We start from the raw sequence: 26,548 nt of genomic DNA, 5'->3' as shown, positions 1-26,548 counted from the left end.
AGCTACTGACTTGACATGGTTATAATGGGATTATGCGAAGGAAGATTTAAAATGTACTTTCTTGAAAACGCTTGATTTACCTAGGCTACTCATTTGTGTGATTGCGCCTTGGACATGACAGGATGTCAACAGTGTGTGTAACATCTGTAAAAACATCATAATGTAAACAGTGCATAGCCTACCTCTTACCACCACTGTTTACATTATGACATGTTTAACAATTAACATGTCAGAATATAAGCAGTACATGTAACAGATAAAAACAGTGCATGTAACAGGTTATGCCTGTTACATGCACTGTAACTTACATATATGCCATTGTTACATCTTCTCAGTGAAACACTGCTAACATGTCAAAATGTAAACAGTGCTTTTAACAGGTGTACATGTCATCTGCATGTCATGTAATGTAAACCAGTGGTTCTCAAAGTGGGGTCCAGGTGGGACCCTCAGGGTTCCCTGAAGGGTTGAAATGGACCCTTAACGGTCTGTAACTTTGACTAGTGTACACATTGAGCCCATGAGGGTCCATTTGATTATGGGGGTCCTTAAACTTTGAGAATCACTGATGGAAACAATACATGTAACAGGAGTACAGTGAACATGTCAGTAAACAGTGCTTGTAACAAGTGTGTAAACATGTAATAATGTAAACAGTGCATGTTTGTTTGTTTGTTTGATTGATTGATTGATTGATTGATTGAATACTTTATTAACAATTTGCAAAAAAAGCACAGAGGTACAGATTTATGAATAATAATGCTAAAAGGATAACCAAAAAGGTCTATGGCTTATTTCCATTGGGGTCCTCCTGTGTATATGTAAAGTATATGTAACAGGTGTAAACATGTCATAATGTAAATAATGCATGTAAGAGGTGTACAGTGAACATGTCAGTAAACAGTGCTTGTAACAAGTGTGTAAACATGTGTCAATGTAAATAGTGCATGTAACAGATGTAAACATGTCATAATGTAAACAATGCATGTAACAGGAAGAATTTTGAAACATGTAGGTCATAAGTGCATGTAACAGGTGCACATGTCAGGATGTAAACAGTGCATGTAACAGGTGTACATGTCAGAATGTAAACAGTGCATGTAAAAGGTAGAACTTAGAAACATGCCATAGGTCATATGTAACGAGTGTGTAAACATGTCTTAATGATAAAAAACACGGTGAAGCAGCATTCTGCTTCTACAGGCCGACGGCTTGGAATAAACTCCCATTACACCTGAGACAGGCAGCCTCTGTATAGCTTTAAAGTGCAGCTCAAGACCTATTTCTTCACTCTTGCTTTTAGTTGATTTTTAAATCTGTTATTCATGTCCTCACTGTTATGCCTGATTCACTGCCTTTTTTGCTATTATTTTAATGTTGTCTTATGCTTTTGCTTTTCTTTTTTTGCTTTATTGTTAAAGTATTTATACTTTTTTTCTGCAAAGCACTTGTGCTTTATTCTTGCTCTGTAAAGCACTTTGAACTGCATTTCATGTCATGAAAGGTGCTATACAAATAAAGTTTAATATTATTATTAATGTAAATAGTGCATATAACAGGTGTAAACAAAACATGTCATAATGTAAACAATGCATGTAACAGGTAGAATTTACAAACATGTAGGTCATAAGCGCATGTAACAGGTGCACATGTCAGAATGTAAACAGTGCATGTGTAACAGGTGTACATGTCAGAATGTAAACATTGTAACAGGTGTAAACATGTCATATGATAATGTAAACAATACATTAGGTAGAATTTAGAAACAAGTAGGTCACATAAGTGCATGTAACAGGTGTACATGTCAGGATGTAAACAGTGCATGTGTAACAGGTGTCACATAGTGGGGGCTGTCGATAATGAAGATAAGGCGCGCAAACTGCGCGCCACGTTGTTTTGCTCAGCGCTGTGTCCTGGAGTGACCACAAGCCAGGGCTCGATGACTGCGGTGGTCAGTGCTGACCAATCACGGGCCGGACCGCGTTGTGCGCGAGCTCAAACGATGGCCCACAATTGGCTTGCGCTCGTTTTTTTCTAAAGAGGGGCGTTATATTTTTTTCAAGCCATCTTGACTGAATATTTAGCCTTATATCCAAGGCAACATTTAAACTTGATATCTTGAGGATTTTTTTGTGACTTATTTCGGGGAGCGTGGGAAACGTTGAAAAGCGTTAAAGCGCGTGCTTTGAGAGAGGCTCGCGGTGGCGTTCAAATGGAGGAGTGAAGTAGTGAAGATGACGCTGTCGCCCCTCAAATCACCGGCTAGCTGAGGAGGCTAACGGCTAGCCAGCAGCTAGCATGTCTGCCTGGCGAGTAGTATTGTGTCACTAGCCTGACATTTGGCACGGCTTTAACGGTCGTTTTCTCTTTGACACCCGCACATAACAGCATTTCGCCGAGGTAAGCGAACCGACTTTTATATACACCAGTCATTCGCTTGTCTATCTGTTTAGAAATGTGCTTAAAATTGTGGGAGAGAAATGTCCGCCCGAGTGAAACGTTATTATCACATCAGCAGAGAGAGAGAGAGAGAGAGAGAGAGAGAGAGGGAAGCTATATGTTTGGCAGGACTCTCTCCCTCCCTGGTCTAGTATGAAGCAACGTTCAACCGTTGCAAAGAAATGTGCAGTGTCATGATGTCAGTGTGTGTCATGCGAATAATAATGAATGCGTGTGGGTTGACACCGTGCGTGTGCACCTGCCAAGTGGCTGCTACTGTTACATGTATGTATATATTTGGGCTGCTGGACAACTTGCAACACAAGTGTTGTCTGTGTTATTGTTACGGGTAAAATGGCTGACAGACGTTAGAGGCTCGGGTTGGTATTTAGCGCTCTGCAACCGAACTACGTGTAGCAACAAGGGCGGGGTCTGAATAGAGGATGCTGCCACGCGATTGGTTGAAAGGCGCCGTCGTGCCGTGACTGACCCCCGATCGGACCAATGGAGGCACTGCTCGGGGGAGGGGCGATACATGCGTTCATGTTAAGCCGAGTTTACAGTCCGTAGTGCGACGGTGTTGCATACCTAAAATAACTGATCTACAAGTTAACAGCGCAGCAGATCTGTTATTTTTTTTGTAGCATATAAACTAGATCATTAATTTGCTGACTTTGTGTCACCACAGCGTTACAACTGGTCCGTGTTGGCCAGGGATCGTAAAAATACAATGTACACAATTCACGTTACTTACAGTGTTATTATTATGAATAGTGATAAGCCAGCAGCACGTCATTAATTAAACGTGATGAATGTAAACATTTCAGCCTATAGCCTCTTTTCACCCTGTATTGTTAAACACCTATTTGATTAGGAAAGATGGCAAAGAACGCAATAATTCACTGCAGTGGTGGGTGAACAGCAGCCTAATATGATCATGTTAAGGAACAGCCTTTTAGTAGTATAGCTGTTAGCTAGTGATGGTAGGGTTATAAACAGGACAAACTGCAAGGTCCCTATCAGGCTATCACAGTCGGTACTTTTTGCTTTACTGTTTTTTTTTGGGTCACTGAGTAATTAGTTGGACTGGTTTGGGACATTAAAGTCCTTATGTTAGCTAAATGTTTTAACTTTTGTTATTGATGCTTGTTGTTCACTTAGCCTCAAGCTTGTTGTGATTAGAACTGCAGGAACAACAGTGCTTCTTTAATATTGTGCCACGGCCATCCAGCTTAGTAGATAGATATTTCCCTGACCTATCGTATCATGGTATTTTATGGGTGTATGCTTTGGCTGTCATTTAATATAAACGTTTTACCCTAGATAGCACCTGCGGTTTTGTAAGAAACACCTTTAATGTACTTTTGATTGATTGAATACTTTATTAGTCAGAAATGTAAGCAGCACGTGGTACAGTCAGACATTAAGGCTAAAAGGATAACACAAAAAAGCAACAACAGACCTGGGTGAATGAGTACCATGACTGCAATAGCATTTTTAATCTGCTGTAAGGTGCTCTCTGCATAATGGCTATAACTTGCATCATTACTCAGCCTAAATGTGTGTTTTGTTGTTGTTTTACTTTTCTTTTAATTTGTAGGGAGGCAGTGTTAAACCTCCATGAGGAAAGCGAGGAGGCGGGGATGCGAGACTGGTGTTAGCCGACTCGACATGGGCAGGGGCCGTGGCAGAGGGAGGGGAAGGGGCAGGGGTTCATCAGGAGGGTTGCGGCCCCCCTCCCCTTACAGACTACAGTTGTCTCCGTCCAGGGAGACTTTAACGTACGCTCAGGCCCAGAAAATAGTCGAAGTGGACCTAGATGGAAGGCTCCACAGGATTAACATCACGGATCCTCTGCCGGTCATAACGGAGGATGAGATGATGGCTCAGGACATTGTTGAATGCAACAGCAACAAGGAGAACAGCGAGCAGACCCAGAGCAAAGCCAGGCCGGGGAGGAAACCGCCCAATCTCAAAGGGCGGAGGAACGGCAAAAATGCGTCGCACCAGAGCCATCGATCTGGCTCCCAGCAGCACGCCAACACCCACCAACACCCCTCTCACCAAAGCCCCCTGCCCGAGCCCACGTTCCGCGTGCTGAGCTCTGTCTGCCCCTCGGACGCACCGCCTCTCCCGACGGCCTACTACCGTTACATAGAAAAGTCAGGGGAGGAGCAGGAGGCAGAGGCAGAGTATGACATGGACGAGGAGGACCTGGCTTGGTTAGAGATGGTCAACCAGAAGAGGGTGTCTGATGGCCACGCCTCTGTCTCTCCGGACACGTTTGAGCTGCTGATCGACCGCCTGGAGAGAGAGTCCATCCTGGAGTCCCGGAGCCAGGCTCTGTCCCAGAGCACCATCGACGAGGACGCCTTCTGCTGCGTCTGCCTGGACGACGAGTGTCTGAACAGCAACGTCATCCTGTTCTGTGACATCTGCAACCTGGCCGTCCACCAGGAGTGTTACGGCGTGCCCTACGTCCCCGAGGGCCAGTGGCTGTGCCGCTGCTGCCTGCAGTCCCCTTCTCGTCCCGTAGACTGTGTGCTCTGTCCCAACCGGGGAGGTGCCTTCAAGCAGACGAGCGATGGACGCTGGGCCCACGTCGTCTGTGCCATTTGGATCCCTGAGGTTTGCTTCGCCAACACTGTGTTCCTTGAGCCCGTCGAGGGGGTTAAGAACATCCCCACGGCTCGCTGGAAGCTCACCTGTTACCTGTGCAAGCAGAAAGGCAGGGGGGCCTCCATCCAGTGCCACAAGGCCAACTGCTACAGGGCGTTTCACGTCACCTGTGCCCAGAAGGCTGGACTGTTCATGAAGATAGACCCCGTCCGGGAGACGGGGGTCAACGGAACGACCTTCTCTGTGAAGAAGACGGCCTTCTGTGAGCATCACTCTCCAGTCGGGTCTCGGCGGGACGGGTCCGGAGACGAGACGGTTGAAGGGAGGCTGGTGGGGGGCAGGGGTAACCGTGGTCAAAGGTCCTATACTCAAAGCCCCCCTCCGCCGCAGAACAAGAAGGCCACCAAGGGCCAGAAGAAGAAGTCTAAGAAGGGAGGGTCATCACGTCGCTCTGCTGTGCCTGTCCTGCTGGTGCCTCAGATCCCCTCTCACAGGTCAGACAGTCACACTCTTTCATCCTCTTGTAGCAATAGGCTCTATGCACAGCAGCCATATTGGAAAGAAATTGGGCCTCTTCCTTGAGTCAGGGGGTAGGTTCCTTGAACCTACAGAGTCAGGGTGTTGATACTGTGCATGTTGGCTCACTGGAAACACTCTGCTACACCAGTGGGTCTCAAAGTGGGGTCCAGTCCAGGGAACCTCAGGGTTCCTTGAGGGGGTTCCAAATGGCCCCTTACGGGTGTGTACAGTAACTCTGTCTCTGAGAGTGTACCCACGACCCATAAGGGTCCATTTTGTTCCATTTGTACACTCTCAGAGTTATGGGGGTTCTTGAAATTAAAAATGTGAGAACCACTGTGCTAAACTAAATGGAACAGAGTCTTAATTTGTATCTTAATTAGTATCATTGGCAACAGGTAAGGAAGTAAGGAAGATTTAAGGACCAATAACAATAACAGAGGTGATTGGTGCTCCTCCTGGAGTCAATCATCTATATTTGGTTTTAATTGTCCATCAGAAAGATGTATTTGTTATGTTGCTACATTTATTTATGTTAATTCAAGAATACTGAAGAAAACAAATGATCAGCTCTGTCAATATCTGTCGTAACTGTCTTGTTGCGATATTGATTTACTCTCTGGTTCAAAATAATGTTTCCACAGGCTCAATAAGATCTGCACAGGGGTTCCAGTGCAAAGGAAGAATCAATTCATGCAAAGGCTTCATAACTACTGGTTACTGAAACGACAGTCGCGGAATGGCATGCCACTAATACGACGACTTCACTCACATCTGCAGACTCACAAGACTACTGAACAGGTACAGGTACAGAGGAACCTTTCCTTCTCAATAAAAACATGACAGATTGATAGATCTATGCAATCAGACTAAGTGCCCGCATCTTTGTTTTGTTGATGTTCAGAAAGAGCCCGATGAGAAGCTGTGTGCTGCACGGGATGAACTACGCTATTGGCAGAAGTTGAGGCAAGACCTGGAAAGAGCCAGACTCCTTGTGGAACTCATCCGTAAGAGAGAGAGGCTAAAGAGAGAACAGGTGATTTGCATGATGAAGTCTATACAGAACCATGACCTGACTAAGATTTAACTAACATCAAAACGTCGCCTTGCACCCTGTTCTATTAAAGAAAAGGCTCCAGTTGTCAGAGTTGCTCCAGTGCTTTCTTTTTACCTCTATACAGAACCTGTTTTATGCTTAGTCGTACGATGGTGTCCTGCACCGAAAATAGCAACACAGTGTTGTGATCTTGTAGAATAGATCTGCCATTTTGGCTAAGTTTGGCATCACATATGTTAAACTTGATCTACAAGCTCATAGCGCGGCACCGAGTGCCGTGCTATGGGCTTGTAGATCTGCTATTTCCTTTTTTTTGAGTGTATATATTTTTGAAGCAATTTATTTTTAACTCAAATCTTTGCTTCTGTGTCTTCTAAATCCTAACCGTTTTTTGAAAAAACGTATGTTGCTATAATATTAGTGGTTCTCAAAATGTTCATGTCAAGGACCACCCAAATATATATGTATTTGCCCGGGGACCCCCATCTCAAAATATGTTGTTCCAGGGACCCCCCAGAAGCAAAGATTTGAGTTCAAATGTATATATTCAAAGACTTGCACACATTTTCCCGATCTTTTTTTTTTTTAAATAGCAGAGTGCCGCGCTACGAGCTTGTATATCTGCAATTTTTTGAACAGCCAAAGAAATAAAAAAATTGCACCGATGCGTTCCCGGTCTTAATGAATTAATTATTTTGGGTGATCGTGCTCAGTATGTCTCATTTAGAGTGTGTATCATTGTTGTTCCTATTAATTATTGTATTATTATATTATATTAGAACTAATGTTGAGTTTTCTTCTTTTCTATTTATTCCTTCCTTCCGCCTCTTCAGACGAAGATTCAGCAGGCTGCTCTAGAGCTCAAGTTGACCCCTGCTCTAGTATTGCTCCGCACCACGCTAGACCAACTGCAGGAGAAGGATACAGCTCAGATCTTCTCTCAGCCGGTCAATCTAGCGGAGGTTCTTATAGTCTTATATTCATTGTGGTGTATTCATTCATATGCGCATGAATTGATGGTAGGGCTGTCACGATTACAAATTTAAGTTGACGGTTAATTGTCACTCAAATAATTGAGATTAACGATTTAATTGTGTGTTTGGCATTGAATATTGGAACATATGAATACAAAATACTTTTCTGTTTGCCTTTTAGGCTTCGTAAGAAAAAATTGCACAGCCCAGATATTAAATATACAAATAATTTTCTTTTTAATATTTGAAAATGTATGAACATTTTTCAACATGGAAACAATTATGACGATTATGCAAAAATAATTGTGGTTATCTCAAATAATTGCGATTTGACGATAATGTAATAATTGTGACAGGCCTAGTTGATGGACAGTTACTTACCATGCATGTATCCACCCATATACTCATTGTTGATAGACTGGTCATACATTCATTCTAAAGGGCTGAACAATTAATCAGGGGGGGAAAGTATATAATTGCAATATGAATGACTAATTTTGGAATCCCAGTGGCTACTGGCTACAGTTAATTGCTTAAGAGAAAATGTGTTTTAAAACATGGTGTTTTTGCATGTTTTAGAACATGGACTCATATTTTACATTACTGCTGACAATGTTCCAAAGCATACTGTATTTATTTGATGTGCTTTTCCTAACTTCCAGGAAGCCATTGGTTTCCATTCAGACATTTATAAAGTATTTATAAAGTATTCAATCAATCAATCAAACACATGAAACTTGCTTGAGATAGGTAATCTAACACAGTGAACTTTATGTTTAATCAAAGGTACATTATCATTGTGTTTTATTACAGTTGAAGGCACATATTAATTTGAGAAAAGATTGTTTTATGAATGAAATTCAAACTTACATGACATTCAAGGCAGCATGAATATTAGCCAGAAAAGCAGATCATTTAAGGTGAGCTTATCATCGGAACATTTTAATAATAAATAAGAATAGAGACATCTGGTAAACACTTGAGCAGCACTTTTGTGGCAGAAAGGTTCCTGGTTCGATCCCTATACCAGCAGGATAAATCAGGGTGTGGAACTGAATGAGCAACACTCTCCCCTCCCTAAACACTCACCGCTGAAGTGCCCTTGAGCAAGGCACTGAAGACTGAACACCTGACTGCTCCAGTGGAGGGTGGCTGACCATTAGTCAGACGGCCCATTATTCCCACGTCCCGATAGTCTGACTTGATTGATTGATTGAATACTTTATTAGTCAGAAATGTAAACAGCACATGGATGGTACAGTAAGACATTAAGGCTAAAATGATAACACAAAATAGTCCAGGGGACTTGTTTCCCTTTGTGGGCCTATGAAACAAATGTTAGGTTAGTGTGAGGTTAGGGTTAGTTATAATGGGGGCTGTCACACCTGGCACACCATTACAGCTTCTCAGTGGCCAACAATGTAGGATTGTGGTTGTACTGGATAGCTCCCATGTGTGAGTGTGAAGCAGGGTATTGCTGAAAGATGTCCCAGGGCCCACTTGAAAAAGAGATGGAAATATCAGTGTGACGTACCCTGGTTAAATAAAGGACACAGCAGTTTACATATTCACAGTAGCTAATGTTTGGTGCTTATACTGTAAACAGTAGTAAAGATTGACTGAAAAAGATTGCATTTGCGATATTATTGGTGTGAGAAATCCCTAATTGTTAGCCCTAATTCATTCATACATTCACTGGCAATAGATGTACTGTATATTCATTGATGTATTTATTCACTGTACATTTAGAGATCCATTGCCGAAATTGAGGGCCAGAAGCTCAGTATTCTATTATTTTATTTTTATTCATATACTGTATATCTAGTCAGGTTTTCACTGCTGTTGATGGGAGGACACCTACATTTCCCTCTGGGGATCAATACAGTTTGTTATTTTACTGTAGCTTATTTTGTCTTATCTTAGGTTGGTGCCGTTCAAGACAAATCAATAAGCTGCTGTACACAGTCAGAGAAGAGATGTTTTATTCTTAATGCGTTTCCTCATTCTTATTTAAGGTCCCAGATTACATGGAGTTTGTATCCCAGCCTATGGACCTGGCCACCATGCGTGCCAAACTGGAAGCGCATGCCTACTGCTCCATAGCAGACCTGGAGGAGGACTTTGACCTAATGGTCTCCAACTGTCTGAAATACAACTCTACGGACTCAATGTTTCACAAGGCAGCCCAGAGCCTGCATGAAGTAGGTGGAGCCATTCTCCGCCATGCCCACAGGCAGGCACAGACCATTGGCCTGGACCCACACACTGGCATGCACCTCCCAGAGGCTCCTAACAAACACAACTTCCAACAGTGCACGTGGGATGACAGTGAGTTTGAGAGTTTGTTATCAGCATCAGTGGTGGACAGTAACAAAGTACATTTACTTGAGTACTGTACTTTGCATTTTTGGATGCTAATGGCGTTCACTCCTCTACATATAGAAGACAAATATTGTACTTTTGACTAGGGATGCACCGATATGGAAATTCTTAGCCGATACCGATATTGGTCTATTTAGTTCTTGGTGTTATTATTATTATTGTTATTTATTTTTTTGCCGATACCGATGTTGTCCGATAGTGGCAAATATCGTCTGATACCGATATGCGGCTGATATATCGGTGCACCCCTACTTTTGACAAAAAAAATATGAATTGACCACACAAGCCCTATTTCAAATCTTTGGATGTTTTGGGGAAATTCTACATTTTAATAAAGCAATGCATTGATTATAAAAAGAAAATGTAATTTGTACTTTTGAATTCTAACCCTTTTAAAAGCAAGTGCTCCAGTTCTTAAACTGAAGTACAAATTAATTGAGTAATATGCAACCAGGAGTATCTATACTTTGACTCAAGTACTGAGTACTTTGTCCACCACTGATCGCCATCAACCAGTGTTGATGTCTGACCTCATCCCATTCTCCTACTACTCTCTTTCTCTACTTTGTCACACATCAACATTTCCACATCATCTTCTCTACAGTTGACTCCATCCTGGACCCAGAGAACAGACTCCACCAGACCACGGACGAGCAGCTGAAGGCCTTGCTGGATAAACTGGACATGGTGACGCCGATGCGCTCCAGCGGCGGCCGTACCAAACGCATTCGGCTGCTGCGCAGAGAGATCAACACGCTCAGGCAGAAGAGTGACCAGCAGCAGCATCACTCCCAGTCTGTCAACGGTAACGACACAGAGGAAGAGGAGGAAGAGGAGGAGGGAGGGAAGGAGGAGAAGAAGGAAGTGGTGGAAAAGGAGAGGAAAAAGGGAAAGAAAGACATCGTGGATAATGGACCTTTAACATCAGTAACGCCACCTGGGACAGGTAACAGAACACGGCAAATTATAACTATATTCTGAACAGTAACATATCTTCACTGTCGGGTGGAAACCTCATATGTCCAAATCTGTTACTTTCCAGGAAATGGTAAAAAGAACCTGTGTTCCCATGGATCCAATGTAGTTATTATTTAGTCACAAGGTCTTGTTAATACTTTTCATTGGTTCAATATTTAAAAACCCAGACACTGGTGATCTGAGCTTGTAGCTATTTTTGCTACTTTTGTGCAGCACTCTTGCGCTAAGAAGTAGGGCATTAATTAAAAAATGTTAAATGGAGATACTTTCTGCGCAACAGCACTAATTATTACTATGATTTCCCTCAGTCCTCTCAGATCCAGATGACTCTCCGCCCGTGTTGGAGCTCACATGCCCAGTGTCATCACCGTTGCCGGGAGACGCCCCACTCGAACCCCCGGTCCTGGGCATAGTGACTGGCGGGCGTAGATCACCTGGCCGCTCCTACAAGCGCCAGAGATCTGCGCGCGGTGGAAGCAAAAGCCAGGGCGAGGAGGAAGCCGAGGTTGGGGAGACGCCGTCTTCACAAACCGAGGCCGTTCACGAGGTCACGCCTCTGGGTACGCCGCCGACCCCGTCCTTGGCCGGAGTCGGCCGCCGCACGTCCGTTCTGTTCAAGAAGGCCAAGAACGGCGCGAGGCTGGCGAAAAGAAAGAGTCCAGCGGAGCAGAACGGGAAAACCTCTGAGGGTAAAAGCAACGGTGTGGACAGCACCCCCGCCAGTCCAAATCCTAGCATCACCACCATTTCCATGTTAATCCCCTCCCCCACCGCGACCCCTCCGTCACCTTCCTCCCACCAGCTGAGGTCCCGAGGCCCCAGCTCAGACTGCTGGGAGGCAGACAAACCCCTTCCACTACCCAACCAGGAAGGTAAGACAAATCCTCAAGGTGAAAACTAGGTACTGTATGTTATTGTTAAGAAATTGTTGTCTGAAGAGGATTGTACATATATACATATCGTTGCTGTCGGACAGAATATCTCCATATTTCCTTTTTTTTCTAAAAAAAAAAAAAAGAATGCCTGGATAATGCATTGCCGGTTAAGCTAAGGGCCCTTTCTTTGTCCTGTCCAATGCTGATTTACTATAGCCCACAACAACAGTATATAAACAGGAAGCACTCAAACCTCTGTGAAGTTCTCCATAAAAGCCGGTGCACCAGAAAAAGTTGTCTCTGATTTTGTATGCTATGAATCATTCTGAAAGATATTAGTAAAGTTTTGATAAAGTGGTATTGTTTGTGTTTGGATTCATTCCTCAAATTCTACAATTATAAGAAGTCATTCGATATCAAGGATTTTTCTTTCCACTTAATATTTGTGGAACTTCTTAAGAGATTCCTTTTCTGGTTTGTAATCTAATAGGTTATTATTATTTTTTTACAATTAGGCTTAACAAATGGACTGGGAAAGCACCAAGAGATCTCTGTAGACCACACCATTGATGACAAACTAAAGTGAGTATTCTAACAGTATGTCTGTTATGTATAATTCATTAATTTAGTTTGGAATTGAATTTATACGTTGCAAATGAAATTTCTTAAATTGAGCCCATTTCGTTCTCAGCTGTAGTGTGTCTCCACCCAAACGCAGTCGAGGTAAACCAGCCCTGGTTAAAGTCCCCAACAGTGAGAATGGAGACGTGCCTGCCTCCGGTGTGTATTATCATATTTAATAAATCTTAATAGTCTCGGATATTTCATATAAAAGCAAAGGTTAAAACTTCAATCTGTGATTTCTTCACAGTATGTTTGCAGTATGTAGAACAGCAGGAACAATATGACTAAAACATCATCATTTTACATATTGCTTAGGAAACAGAGCTAGTGTGGGGGGCTCCTTTCACACTGTTTCACAAATCGCACATTAAGACTTGGTCATACAAACATTTTCAGTCGTGAGATTTTATTTTGCTTTAATCCATGTCATCATCATAATAAACGTATCTTCCAAATCGTCGATTTGTCCAAAACTGTTTCACTTTCCAGGAAATGGCAAAAAGAACCTGTGTTCCAGTGGATCCAATGTCTTGTTAATACTTTTCACTGGTTCAATATTTATAAAACCCACAGACGTACTTAACCACTTTCACTTAGAAAACTAACAATCAACTAGAAAAAGTGCTCCTCGGAGCACAGGTCTCCGCCAGGTCAGATAGGTTACTGTGGCCTCCTGGTGGCGCTATAACAGGCCGATGTGGAAAAACTTGGGCAGAGGTTCTTCTCTGGCCTCCAGGGAGTGGGCATGCACAGTTTCACGCCGATCGGTGCTGGAGATTAGCTGCTCACAGACAGACAGACGAACGCACACACACACATAAGGACGGACACATGGACTGACGGACAGGGGCGAAAACATCTCTCGGCCACACCTTCGGCCTGACGGAAACATTTAAAGGCAGAAATTATTCAGGGGAGGTTTAAATAAAAATGTACCCCATCAGATTAAGACATTTAAACGCAAATCATTTAGCCACACATAGTTTGCCGTCTTGAACGTGACCCCTTAAAACCGTGACTATACTGACTATACACAGTCTGATTTGTTTGACGAGGTCATTCTAATATTAGTGAGTCAAGATGATTCAATTGGATTCAATTATTTAGTTATTTAAGTATTTTAGAAACTATTTACTATAAACTTGTTGAATCCTAAACTATCCAGTGGTTCCACAAACGAGTTAGATATAGTTGTCATAGGCGATATTGCTTTTGTAAAGCTTGTGTTTACTCACACACGCATGTCAGGAATATTACACACACATTTTCAATTCACAGTAGGGCTGATCATTCTTAGTTGTATGCCAAAAATAGCAGATCTACCAGCTCTTTACTAGACAAGAAAATACAAATGCAGCGCAAAATAAATGTGAAAGGCTTCACAAATGAAATTAAATGAACAAACAAAAATAAATAATTTAAAAAAAATCCTTTTCTTGTGCACAGGAACTACACTTCTGACTTTGGATAATGAGAGAGAGCTCTCACCTCTAGACCTGGTTTGGGCCAAATGCCGTGGATACCCATCATACCCAGCAATGGTGAGAATACATCGAGTGGGGTGTGGTCTGCTGTCGGCTGCAACTGGAGAATTATGGGGTGGCAATCCGGTGCAGCAGTTAATGTGATGAATTCATGGATCGGGCTGACTAGCTGGTGTTCAGTCAACCAACCCATATTCTCTGTTATCTATCTTGCAGTGAGACTGGGGTTACGCCACATAGTCACAAGAGATCCTAAACAGAAACCGCAGGCTGCTTTTAACATTGTTAGTACATGCCACCATAACCGGTTCTGAGTAGGGAAGGACAGATGATGCAGTTCTTTGGGGAAAAGTATAGCCACATGGCAAGTTTATTGAATGAAGATTACCAAACTAAACTAAACTGAGATAACTATGAAGTCAGTCTTTAGGATGTCTTGCTTTCATGTGCACTGGCCCTGGTCTGGTTGTAAAGATTGCGTTAACTGCTGCACCATATCGCCACCCTGTAGCTCTTCACTCTTTTTGTTTTATTTGACCATGAAGTCCAGTTCAGATGCAAAATCTATCAATATACAAGTTCACAATGCGCCACATCCATGCTGTATCGTGAGCTTGTATATACTGTAGGCTATTATAGACGCCCGACACAAGTATAAATTGGGGTTAAGCCACTTGGCATGAGTAACCACTCACAGGAACGAATGGTAAATAATCTAGCTTCCTCAGCATGCATAAACTTTGTCAGCCTAGTCCATTATAGACAGTAATGTAACTTGAATACATTTCTCTCCAGCCTCAAAGAAAATCACTGCTTGTTATGAAGAAAGGAAAAACAAGCAAGTTTTGAGTTCTTTACCATATTTCCAACTTGTGCCGAAAGCGATAGCAGCTGAGAACAAACCACATCCCGCTGGCGCTATCTCACTCTTATTTTATTAAATCTAACGTCATTTTAGCACTGAGACAATGCTGTTTTATGCATCCTTACAGATCGTTGATCCAGGCATGCCCCAGGAGGGTCTCCTTCACAACGGCATCCCCATTCCAGTGCCCCCCGTGGAGGTGCTCAAACTGGGCGAGCAACGACGAGATGAGGAGGGCGAGAAACTCTTCCTGGTGCTCTTCTTTGATACCAAAAGGACTTGGTAAGATCCGGAGTCGGTGTCAAACAAGCAACCAGGTCTATGAAAACAAGCCAAAAAGAAGCGACTAGGCCACATGAGCACGCGTGCACACACACACACACACACACACACACACACACACACACACACACACACACACACACACACACACACACACACACACACACACACACACACACACACACACACACACACACACACACACACACACACACACACACACACACAGGCTATTTCAAAATAGCCGATCTACAAGCTCACAACACGTTGCGAACTGTGAGTTTGTAGATCTGCTATTTTCAAAAGATCTTGAAAGAAAATTTGAAATATTTGGAATATTTTTGAAACATTTTAAGAACATCATATTTTTTATTAAATTGTGATATTTTCAAACATAAATATCAAATAGATCAGTCTAAATCTCCCAAAAGGAAATGCTTGTATTTAATTCAATCTGACCAGAAGCAGGTATAAAACATATCCCTACCGGAGATACCAATTAATGACCAGAGGTGGGATATCAAAAGTAGAGGATATCCCCCAATCTCCCCCAGCAAATCGAACCCTGTTAAACCCATTAAGACCTGGAACGCATCTGTGTCATTTTTGTATTTGAGCTAAAAAGCATTAATTTACACTTTGGCTATTCAAAAATAGCTCATAGCTCATAGCACGGCACCGAGTGCCGCGCTACGAGCTTGTAGATCTGCTATTTTTGACAAATCGAGAAAATGTGTGCAAATCTTTGAATATATATATATATATATATATATATTATTTTAAAGCAAACATTTTTTACTCAAATATTTGCTTCTGGGGGTCCCTGGAACAACATATTTTGAGATGGGGATCCGCGGCCAAATACATATTCTATATTATAGAAACATTAGTATTTTCAGAAAACTGTTGGGATTTAGAAGACATTTTGTAGAATCGGCCTCAGGTCTGAATGGGTTAACACCGAAAGTGAAGCCAGTTGTTTGGATTGTTCTCTCCATATATGCGAAGAACAGACATACTCACATAAACAGATAGACACTCACTCAGAGATTTGTGGAATTATAGATAGATTTGTCTTGCTTTTCAGGCAGTGGCTCCCTTGGGACAAGTTACTGCCAATGGGGAAGGATGACACTGTAGACAAACTGCGCTTAATGGAGGGCAAGAAACCCAGCGTGCGCAAGTCTGTGCACACAGCGTACGACCGGGCCATGGTACACTTAAACCACGTGAGAGGGAACGTAGACTTCACCCCCTCCAATTTTATATGAATAGTTTTATTTTGAAAATGTAATCATCCTTCACAGGTTGCCTGGCTTGATGGATTAAAAAGCCTATTCAAAGATGAAGCAGAATAGGTGAGAGAGTAGAATGATGGTTTCCATTTGAGCCGTCAGACCTTGATTGGAGTTTGACGAGTTTGAAGTCAGTGTTGTTTGGGTTATGAAAGAGTCAAATGTTTTTATCAGAAGAAACTGCTTGAAGAGATTTTTGAAAGATTATATTATTCATTGGTTCATGTGATTTAATTTGTATTTGTTTTACACAACCACTGTTTTGCTATGTGTTTTGTTTTAGGCCAAAGTGAGTCAGGACTTAGTGACAAAATGTAAATATTTTATTCTCAAAGGGACTAGCTTGATTCAAAGCATATTCAGATTGTATTTGCCATTTGAAATGTCACTGATTTCTTATGGAGTCGTTAAGTCTCAGCAACAGCCATGTCTCAAAACTGTTTTTAAGAAAGTTTGTCAAAAGAAAAACGGTATTCGTCATGAATTATCCCTAAAATATCCCTAGTTTTGTTGTTCAAAATTATTTATATAAAATGTAATTGTGCCAAATACACAGAAAGTCAAACTAAAATAACTGCACAAGTGGACTAGATACACGCCCCTAATTTATGTTTTCCTCTTCCTCTGCTCTGTCAAGTAGCCTGTTTGTCTGCTAAATATGATTAATTCATAAGTCATTACTTATGGTTTGTCTGTAAGAATTGGCTTTACAGCCAGGACAAACGACATTTGGAAAAATAGTTGCGTGTCATGGTATACTGTACGACTTCCGCTGTGTGTTGCTGCTGGAATACGTTTTGTGCACTTCATTTAAAGAAATGGTATATTAAAATGTAATCACAAATGCTGAATTTGATTCAGTTTACATAACTGGGGACATTTCAAAGAATAATTAATGGTAAATGAATAATTTGTGTGCGTAGATTCAAATTCAAATTAAACCTTTTATAGAAATGTTCCTCTAATTATGATTTGCTTTGAGTGAGACTTTAAAACCATTTATTTTTCCATATTGTGAAGCTGTTTTTTGTATTATAATATTAGAATGTTGGAGTACTTGGTGCAGCTATTTGAGTGAATGCGGTAAAGATGTGAAGTCACTACCAAGGGGATGCTAATTTCTAGTCATGAAAGAGGCCACTGTAATCACTTTTTGAATAACTTGTAAATGTTTGCGAATCCAACCAGTAATGACTTGAAAAGCACAATTGGTTTGTTTGAAAGAATTCATTACTCCTGAAAAGCCATATTTATGGCAAAAAAACCTTATATGTAAATATATACAAACTCAGTTGAGTACATGTGCATGTGTATAGTTTTGTACATATGTAAATGTATGTTTATATTAGCTTACATGAAGTAATTTAAGGAATGCAAAAAAAATATCAAATTATTAGATCTTAATTTATATTGTGTGACAGATGGAAAGAGTGTTATTTAAAAAAAAAGTAAATATTGAGAAGATTTATGTAAGATGCTCAGTAGCTCTTTGTAATAGTGACGGTACTTAAAGAAATGTCAGAACATGTTCCCTAGCAGTCAGTTGGCACAAAACCCTTATGTAGGCATGAGTGACTTGGCACTAGCCTACGAGACCTTTTGTTTTTTCTTTGGTGGCACAGGTTTTTGATCTTGTCATTATGAATTGTACTGAAAGATCTATAATCTGTCTGAGACAATATTCCCTCACCCAGGAATAAATACAGTTTGAAAGGACTCCTTGTATGTGATTATGTTGAGTTTGTAGCCCCACTTTTTATTAAATCGACACACCTGAACCTCTTCAACTGCTCTCACCAACTTTGAAACATCGGTTCTTACAGTAAATAATGACAAGCAAATAGATTTGTGCAACCTTGGGTTTATTTCATAATACTACACATATTTTCTCCAAAGATTGAAGTGATAGCATACTCATCATGTAGCTAAGATGGGGCAATTGTCTTTATTCCAACTATCCAAAAGCGTTGTGGTCCCCATTGTCCGCTGTACTCTAAAGTATCATGTGAGCATCTTAAAGCAGATTTGTACTTGTGCACTGGTGTCATGTACCAAAAATAGCAGGTGTACAAGCTTGTAGATCGGCTATTTTCGGTGTGCGACATGATGCACGTCCCAAGTATAAATCAGGCATTACTCTAAAGCGTCACATGACCATATTTATCCCGAGTAAAATAATTTCCACATCAGTTTACTTAGTCGCGGTGTTCCATGCTGAAAGTAGCTGATCTACAACGCAGTGTGATCCTGAAAATCAGCTATTTTAGACCGCTCTACACCGTCGTACGACAGCGTAACTTGGGTATTAGCTTACCAGATGACCTCACGAGACTAAAGGAATTTGTGTCCAAGCAATAAAGACAGCAACACAGTTGATCATGTGAGTTGGGTTTATGATCACATTAGAGCTAGGATCGCCATATAGAATTTTGCCTGTGTAAAATGCAACATGAAAAAAGACAAACTTAGCTTAAATTAACTGAATAAGAAGCATCGTTTAACACAATGAAATCAAGTTCCGGTTATTCCAGTTATGAAGCCCAAATATCATAGCCTACGTGTTGGATTTCCTGCATATCCTGTTTTTTCACGACGATGCAAAGCAAATTGTGATTGTAGAAGCTCCAGTTTGTGAAAGGTAGTTTACGTTCCTGTTCCCCTATTTTGCACAATGTACCAATGACATAAGTGTTGAGTGCAACAGTTAAGACCATATGCAAATTATCTTTCATGTGGTACATTCACTGCCTGTGAGGAAAAAAAAAGAAAGGAAGAAAAGAACCTCCCTGGTTACACTAATAAAATATAAAAACATTTAAATATCATTGCAGTGATACTTAATAATTCTACCACAGGTAAATTTAAAATGTACTATATCGTTATGTTGTTTTTCCCTGACTGTATCTGGCTGAAAGCGCTATCCTAATGCAATGACATGCTTTCTTGTTGGGGAAAGATCTTATTAATTACCAAGGAGTATGCAGCTTCTTAAATAGTGGGGGAAAAAACGTAGTGTTGAGTCCAGCAGTCAGTCTTAAGTTCAGGTATCAACGTCTGGAGGTTTCCAAACATCCGTGTAACCACCAGTGTGCAAACTATTGTTGAGAAAGCGGGGTAGATCTACAGTACTTAGCCCTATAAGAGGGACAAGAAGCCGTTATCTGTGGAGTCCTGCTGGTCAGACTTCCCTCCACGAGAGCTCTTACTGGGGTTGGGGGTGGTCGAATACTTGGGGGGATATCGGATGAAGAGTCGGTCCTCTTCCTTCTTAATCCACCGTAGCAGCTTAGTGATAGCAGTGATGGCGCAGGCTTTGGTGACCAGGGGACTGAAGCAGGTGTACAGCTCAAACTTGCTCGTGACCTGCATTGGGAAAGGCAAACACATTTTATTTGAAGCAAATTTCAACCACTTAAACCCTATATACTTTGTTTACCAGGGTCCGCCAGGGTATCTATCCTTGGCCTCCTTTTCCCCCTATAGACTTTACTTAATTCTTTTTTATTTGGTCGGCACAATGCACATTAATGAACACTTAAGACATGATGTAATACATACACATGATTACGTGGTAAATATGCCGGATTTAGCTAATGCTAACTTCTATCCGTTGTCCCCAAAAACAAACATACAGACATCACAACAGAACATAGTTAACAAAACACCCAATCAAATCAACAAAAGGCATATATTAAGAACAATTATTAGAGTAGAACTACTCAAAAAAATCTTGATGTGATCACAAGTCTGGTTATTTTTTAATCACCGTTTCAGTTGTCATTAGAATGCTATGAGTGTGGGTGGGGCTCTTCCTAAGTGCAACTGGGTGATGGTTCCAATCTGAGCAACCTTAGATGGAGAGAACATTTTGGTGATCCGTCTACCATGGACCTCGCAGTCCCCTCTGTTATCTGACATAGTGCCACTTCCTGTGTCCCTTTCCCTACGAATAAATTCCTTTAGGAGGAGGAGCCAGTCCATGTAAAATTGTAAATTCACCAAATCTCTTTGCTGAAAAGAGCCGATCTACAAGCTGACAACACGCATTGTCAGCTTGCAGATGTTCAATTTTTCATCTATGTTCGCCTATTATAGCATGCCCAGTATAGGGACAATAGGGTTCAAGTGGTTAAGAAGTATTAAGGTTCGTACACACCGGGAGCGTCTATTTTGTGTGATTAATTTGTATGAATTTAAATTGCTGTTTGTGTCATGAGCATCCACACAGAACGTGAATATTATGCAATGATCAAGCAACATACTTTTTCGAAAAGAGGCCGATTTTTCAGCACGAATAAAAGCATCCAGAATCCACATGTGTGAGGCATCACCAAATTCATAGTGTGAAGTGAAATATTCATACAAAGATTGTTGACAAAGGCTAAAACTAAGGACATTTCCTGTGATTTTGATTTGTTTTAAATAAACAATACAGCTTCATTTAGTGAAGTCATTCATTTCATTTTGTTTTTCAGTTAACCAAATAATGTTTTAGTTCAGTTTTAGTTCACTGTAATAACCCTGCTACATACCCAGGCCAGCAGGGTTTCCCTCTCAGCCACGTGGTAGATGAGCTTAAGTGGTCGTGATGAGCTGTGGATGCGGCTGTGCATGTACCGGTACAGATCCAGCAGTCTCATCTTCTCCTCCTCACTGCCGTATGGGGCCTCCATCTCTGGGCTACAAGCAATGAACACATCAAAGCGTACATGACTACATATAAATAGAGACACAGAGGCCTTTCATATGTACAGAAATACAAACACAAGGACCATGAAATGTTTTTTTTTTCAGATAAAAGCTGCTATTTTGCAATGTGGACTAGATGGAACTCAGAGCTGTCCATCCACTGATAAAGCTTCTCTAGTGTTCACACACATAATTTGATTTCCACCAAGGCCGGCCTCACTGGTAGCCCTGTACTATAATTAATTGGACACTCGATGCTACTAATCCGTTTTAAATAATTGAAGTCACTTGTCATTCTCGTTATGGTTAATGCCATCATGTTGTATTTACAAGTGTCACAGATTTCCAGGTTCTGTTTCCCCCTGTAACCAGTAAGCATTATATTCCCTCACATTGTATAGTAACCTAATTAAATTCAAACAGAGCACATTTCTCAGAGTGCCACACCACATCAATAATGCATGCCGATGTGGACTCAGTCTCATCAAGTAAATGTACACACAAATGTAATACTAACTAAATAAAATAAGAGTCCACAGTACACATACAGTAGTTATGTTAAACGTACCCCTAAGGATTGTATTCATATTATTATGTATTATTGATTGTTTTAATTCATCTGTGACATAGCGTGCAGTCTGTGCACTGGTCTTTGAAAGACTAACCCAATTGGCATTATTAACTGTGTATTTTCTCACTTGTATCTTTTTTTACTTAAGATTGTCTATGCACTTTGACCTGGTTTATGTAGTTATGCAATTAGCTCACGACTTGTGTGATTGGGTGATATGCTCACAGTGACTGGTCAGCTTCCATATCAGCCCAAGGGGTTAAACCAATCAAAGAAGCTAAAGAGCCGCCACGCGCTGAACTGTCACCAGAACAGACTTGGCTGCAGAAGTAACTCAACCTGTCGGACATGACAGAAATCACCTGCCAAACACGGTTGGTGTGGATGGTGTGGTACAAGCCACAGCTGAGATGACACTGGAGTTTAAACAACACAGCAGAACACAACAAGAGGACCATTAACCTCTAACCTGACATCCCTGTGTTGGTCATGACATTACAGGTGAAAGGTTTCGGGGAAAAATAATATGTCTGCCTATTATGACATACCCAAAATAGGAACACCAAGTGGTTGAAAGTGGTTAAGTGTGTCTATGGGTTTTATAAATATTGCACCAATGAAAAGTATAACAACTAAATTGTGTATTTTTTTACACAGAAGGTGGGGGGCTGAGGGAGACTTTCCACCAAGGAGAGTAGGCTTTCAACACATTAAACCTGTCTATGTTTTGGTGAGTAGCAAAAGTGTATTCTTTATTTTCACTAAAGTCAAGAGACTGCGCTGCCGGCGATATGAAACAAATGCCTGAAGAGTCACATAGCATTAAAGAGAACTCCTAACACTATGGACCAGAGCTAACAATCGCTGTGATATGACTTGGACAATTCGGCACGGCCACTGACACCGACATTCCAGCACCGGTGTTTCCTTCTTGGTAACACTGTAGGGTGCGGTTGTTGCACTGATTACAATGTTGACACTGTAGCGATATCAGGATTTCTGTGATGTCATAATGTCACTGTGACTGCGTGTATTTGCTCAAATTCTTTTTGCTTAAGCTTGAGGCGATGCACTGTATAGACACTGTGAATGTGTGTTTGAGAATACACTTAAGACTTCTGGTGATTAGTAGTTTTCTTGCCTACCTATGTTGAATGCACTTATTGTAAGTCGCTTTGGATAAAAGCGTCTGCTAAATGACTGTAATGTGATGTTTGGAGGCGCTTGGATGGCGTAGTGGTAAAGTACCTGCCCACCACTGCGGAGTCTAGGGGTTCGGATTCACCGTGGTACCTCTGGCTTACACTAACAGTCTATTACGAACACAACACCTGTCAGCAGGGAGTGTTGGGCGGGAGGAGTAGGACGGAGGCCCTACATCCTCCCGATGGGGGAGGCAGTAGGGTACAACAGCAGTGACAACACAGTGCGCGGGGAGGAATTCATTGGCAAAACGACTAAATTGTGGAGAAAAAGGGGTACAAATAATTCATCAAGATCAATAAAAGGTCTATCTATTTAGGTCTAGGACATTACATCTATCTATTCTATCTAGGTCTATCTATTTAGGTCTAGGACATTACAAGCAACATAACACAACACACCTGGTGAACTGAGTGAGCTGGCGGTGATTGTCTGGCACGTCAAAGGGCTTGTACATGAAGTGTCTGAGGTCTGACACGCCCACCTGGCTGACACTGTACGAGTGGGCTTTGGCTATGAGGCTCAGGGAGTTCTGAGTGACCATGGCTTCCTCTATCCGCCTCTTGCACTCAGCCACGGCATAAAAGGCCTCCTTATCCGTCGAGAGCAGCAGCAAGCAAACAGTGCATTCCGGGGGGTCCAGGTACGAAATGTACGCGTAAAAGTAACAGTCCGGGTTAAAGAGCGGGAGGCAAATGGGAGTCCAGATCTCACCGGCCTGGAAGGCCGAGGAGGCTCCGATGAGGTTGAGCAGGAGGTGGACGTCGGCCGGCTCCAGCCTGGCGTCCTCGATGACCGTCTTCTCCTGGACGATGGTGAGCAGCTGGTTCTTGGCGATGAGGATGGAGAAGACCAGGTTGGGGGTGATGGCCTTCTGGAGGATCTGGCTCAGCGAGTCCCTGAGAGAAGCGGCCAGGGGCAGGCAGTGCACCGCAGCCAGTAAGAAGCTCGGGTCTGAGTCCAACAGGTCCAGGAGGCCGTCCAGGATCTTCTCGGAGCCCGCCAGTAGCCTTCGCAGGTCGTAGTTCTTCTTGTGTTCGAAGATGCGAGTGATGCTGGCCTGGGTGAGCATGCTGATGATCTGATAGTAGACGTAAAGGAGCTCAGCGCGCAGCTGCTGCTCGGACTGACGGGTGCTGGACACACACACCAGCACCAGGGGACCCTTCTGCGAGAACACCACCGTGTGCTTATCTTATGGGAGGGGAGAGGGGAGACACACAGGCAAAAAGGATTAGACATTAAATACTGTCTGGGTTGGATTAAAAATACAATTATCTCCTGATGGAGAGGTCATTACAACGATATGTTCCACCTACAATACAGATGGCACCGCAGCTAGTGTCCAATCCGGTGCACCATCTGCTTCAAACAACTTTATTGACCATGTCAACCACTAACCAGTAGTAGTCCTACCTGACACCAGGGTAAAAATGTCTCAATGGAAGAGCAGTGAGACCACCTCTTACCGCAGATATGCATATTATACTGTATTAACATACCGTACTCTATATAGATTTATTAAAACTGTTTAATTCACTAAAATGAGTCCCCGACTGTACCTTTAAAAAGGACTATCATAAAGAAAGTCAATGTCAGACTGTCAAAAGAGCTCTCACCTGAATAGATTGAGCGGATCATGTTGTCGCTACTCTGGACAAAAGACACCAGAGCCATCATGACTCCCATGGTAGAGGAGAGCGCCTCTTCACTGCCATAGCGGGAGTAGATGGGCTTGCCGGCTTCACTCAACACAAAAACATGCTTCCTGTGCTGCCGCCAGCTGTCAGCGGTCACATCCTCGTCGCGGTGGGACAGGAAGTGAGGCGCATCAGGGACCCCCATCCCTGTTTCTGACAGCGGAGACGACCTCCCCTTCAATCCCACACCTTGCTCTTCCAGTTTGCCCCTGGCCAGCATAGTGACAACAAACTCCCCCGAGTCCTCGTGGCTGTCTTTCCCCACAGCCGCCTCCTCCTCTTTGTCAGCTGCACCGTCAGCTGGTTCGGCATCCGTGGTGACGTTGCCCGGCGGCGGCTCCTCCATCTTGTTCGGTTCGGTCTCCGAATCCAGACTCCGCTGCTCCTCCTCCTCCTCCGCTGTGACATCCGACAGCAGCAGCACCTCTGCAGGAGGGTCCTCCTCTGGGTTCACGCTGCCATCCCCTTCTCTCTCCACCACCACCACCGCCGCCGGTGCAATGTGATCAGGAAACATGTGGTTGCCCAGCAGGGAGAGGGACGTCGCCAGGGTGTCAGCTGTTTTAAATGAAGGGGCGGAAAAACAGAGCCATGTCGGTTTTGAGCAGCAGAGCTTTGGGGCTTGAATGCAAATGTATGGGGGTGGGTATGTAGGAGGCTAAAAGTATTTCCTTTTACCAGTTGGAGCAGAGCTTTCAGAGAGTAGGTCAGAGGTATTCACGCCGTCTGCCTCTTCGTTTTGTTGTCTCTCTCTCTCCATCTTACCATCCCAGTCACTGGAGAACAGGGGGAAAATCGCATTTTTATTTATTACCCGTTGCATATTCACACAGTACATTGATGCGAGTCTGATTTAAACTTCGTTGTACCGCGGTGTAGCGCGCCCAAAATAGCAGACCTACAAGCTCACAACCGCGACGCGGGTGTGAGCTTGTAGATTTGCTATTTTAAGGCGCCCAACACATCCTAAAAGCCTGGTCGTCATGGATACATCAAAGCCTCTAGGCTCTAATAATGGGAGTTACAGGGATCTCTTGCATCAGTGGTCAGGTGACAGGACTGTATTAAAGCGAGGCAAAACTGACCTCAGAATTCAAAACTCCTACAATAATAACACTTAAAAGGATCTGGAATTCAAGACACATTTAATCTCTCAATTCAAATAGTTACACGTACCGTAGCTATTCTAGCTAATATTTAAACTTAATACACAGTACAACGAAAAGCAACAAGCTAGCTAAATATGTTCGTTGAGACAGCCAACAGTCGGATGATCTGCTTGACTCACACTGTATTCCCCGACATGTCTTCAAACTACATTGTTTTTTAAATATCCCAACATTGAATATCTGCAAACCCCCCCAAGGCAAGCTTAGATGCTAACAGACTAACATCAGCAGCTAGCAAAGCAGAGATCCATTTTCTGGCTTCGGCTTTAAGTGTGAATGTACTGTATGTGTACATCACATAATAAAAGGTTATCAATAAAGTCTGAGAGACAGAACTTACGATTTGAATGACGTTGAAGCGTTGGAAAAATAGGTTTAATCCTTAATGTAAACTTTGATGATGTGATGGCAGCCGGTAAGGTAACATTAACAAGCTGTCAAGATCACAAACACACAAATGTTCCTCTCTTAGCGACAGCCGACATCCGGAATCCCTGATGACCAGCCGTGCCGACCAATAAGCAACGGGCAGCGTTAATGGGTCGCAGCCAATCAGGAACCTCGGTAACTGCGGTAGTCCCGCCCCCTTGGGGTACGTTCCAGGTGATGTTGAGTCGACTGAACTGGTTTAATCGGTTTCTGGAAAAATCACTGACAGTAAAGAGCAGCAGTGGACAAGTACCAAGAATAAAAGTATTCATTATGCAGAATGTCCTATTTCACAAGTGTTCAAAATGTATACAAATCTTTTTAAAATAGCAGATCTACAAGCTCACAACGTGTCGAGCTTGCCTTGTAGATCTGCTATTTTAAAATAGCCAAA

The 26,548-nt window shown here is 42.5% G+C and overlaps 2 protein-coding genes across 4 annotated transcripts; one reads left to right on the top strand and one right to left on the bottom strand.

Annotated features, from left to right (window-relative positions):
* The first annotated feature begins 2,073 nt into the window (after positions 1 to 2,073).
* On the top strand, positions 2,074 to 18,104 carry brpf3a (bromodomain and PHD finger containing, 3a). 3 transcript variants are annotated; one of them, XM_084063245.1, is made up of 13 exons: positions 2,074 to 2,400; positions 4,040 to 5,552; positions 6,222 to 6,378; positions 6,482 to 6,613; positions 7,468 to 7,596; positions 9,624 to 9,936; positions 10,595 to 10,936; positions 11,277 to 11,840; positions 12,359 to 12,425; positions 12,535 to 12,623; positions 13,914 to 14,008; positions 14,944 to 15,098; positions 16,186 to 18,104. In XM_084063245.1, exons 2-13 carry the CDS (start codon positions 4,060 to 4,062, stop codon positions 16,367 to 16,369), a joined length of 3,720 nt encoding a protein of 1,239 aa, XP_083919371.1. In that variant the 5' UTR covers positions 2,074 to 2,400; positions 4,040 to 4,059; the 3' UTR covers positions 16,370 to 18,104. The 3 variants fall into 3 exon arrangements, with proteins under 3 accessions (XP_083919371.1, XP_083919370.1, XP_083919372.1); XM_084063244.1 differs by having other exon boundaries at positions 6,222 to 6,384; XM_084063246.1 differs by lacking the exon at positions 16,186 to 18,104 and having other exon boundaries at positions 6,222 to 6,384; positions 14,910 to 15,043.
* Positions 18,105 to 18,311: 207 nt separating this feature from the next.
* Positions 18,312 to 26,206, bottom strand: mon1bb (MON1 secretory trafficking family member Bb). Its single transcript, XM_084063247.1, has 6 exons — positions 26,066 to 26,206; positions 25,235 to 25,332; positions 24,476 to 25,114; positions 23,258 to 24,050; positions 20,926 to 21,073; positions 18,312 to 19,756 (listed from the first exon to the last, which is right to left on the bottom strand). Exons 2-6 carry the CDS (start codon positions 25,314 to 25,316, stop codon positions 19,529 to 19,531), a joined length of 1,890 nt encoding a protein of 629 aa, XP_083919373.1. The 5' UTR covers positions 25,317 to 25,332; positions 26,066 to 26,206; the 3' UTR covers positions 18,312 to 19,528.
* Positions 26,207 to 26,548: the final 342 nt, after the last annotated feature.

Source organism: Gymnoscopelus microlampas (assembly GCF_963454915.1).
Source record: "Gymnoscopelus microlampas genome assembly, chromosome: 7".
Lineage (NCBI taxonomy): Eukaryota > Metazoa > Chordata > Actinopteri > Myctophiformes > Myctophidae > Gymnoscopelus > Gymnoscopelus microlampas.
Note: the sequence above shows the minus strand (reverse complement) of the source record. Positions and strands in the feature narration are given on the sequence as shown.

Coding starts and splice junctions, on each gene's coding strand:
- brpf3a (XM_084063244.1), top strand. CDS start 4,060: ATGAGGAAAGCGAGGAGGCGGGGATGCGAGACTGGTGTTAGCCGACTC. Junction 14,009..14,943: donor ACCCATCATACCCAGCAATG/GTGAGAATACAT, acceptor GCATCCTTACAG/ATCGTTGATCCAGGCATGCC. Junction 15,099..16,185: donor TTTGATACCAAAAGGACTTG/GTAAGATCCGGA, acceptor CTTGCTTTTCAG/GCAGTGGCTCCCTTGGGACA.
- mon1bb (XM_084063247.1), bottom strand. CDS start 25,316: ATGGAGAGAGAGAGACAACAAAACGAAGAGGCAGACGGCGTGAATACC. Junction 21,074..23,257: donor CAGCTCACTCAGTTCACCAG/GTGTGTTGTGTT, acceptor CATTGCTTGTAG/CCCAGAGATGGAGGCCCCAT. Junction 19,757..20,925: donor GGGAAACCCTGCTGGCCTGG/GTATGTAGCAGG, acceptor TTCCCAATGCAG/GTCACGAGCAAGTTTGAGCT.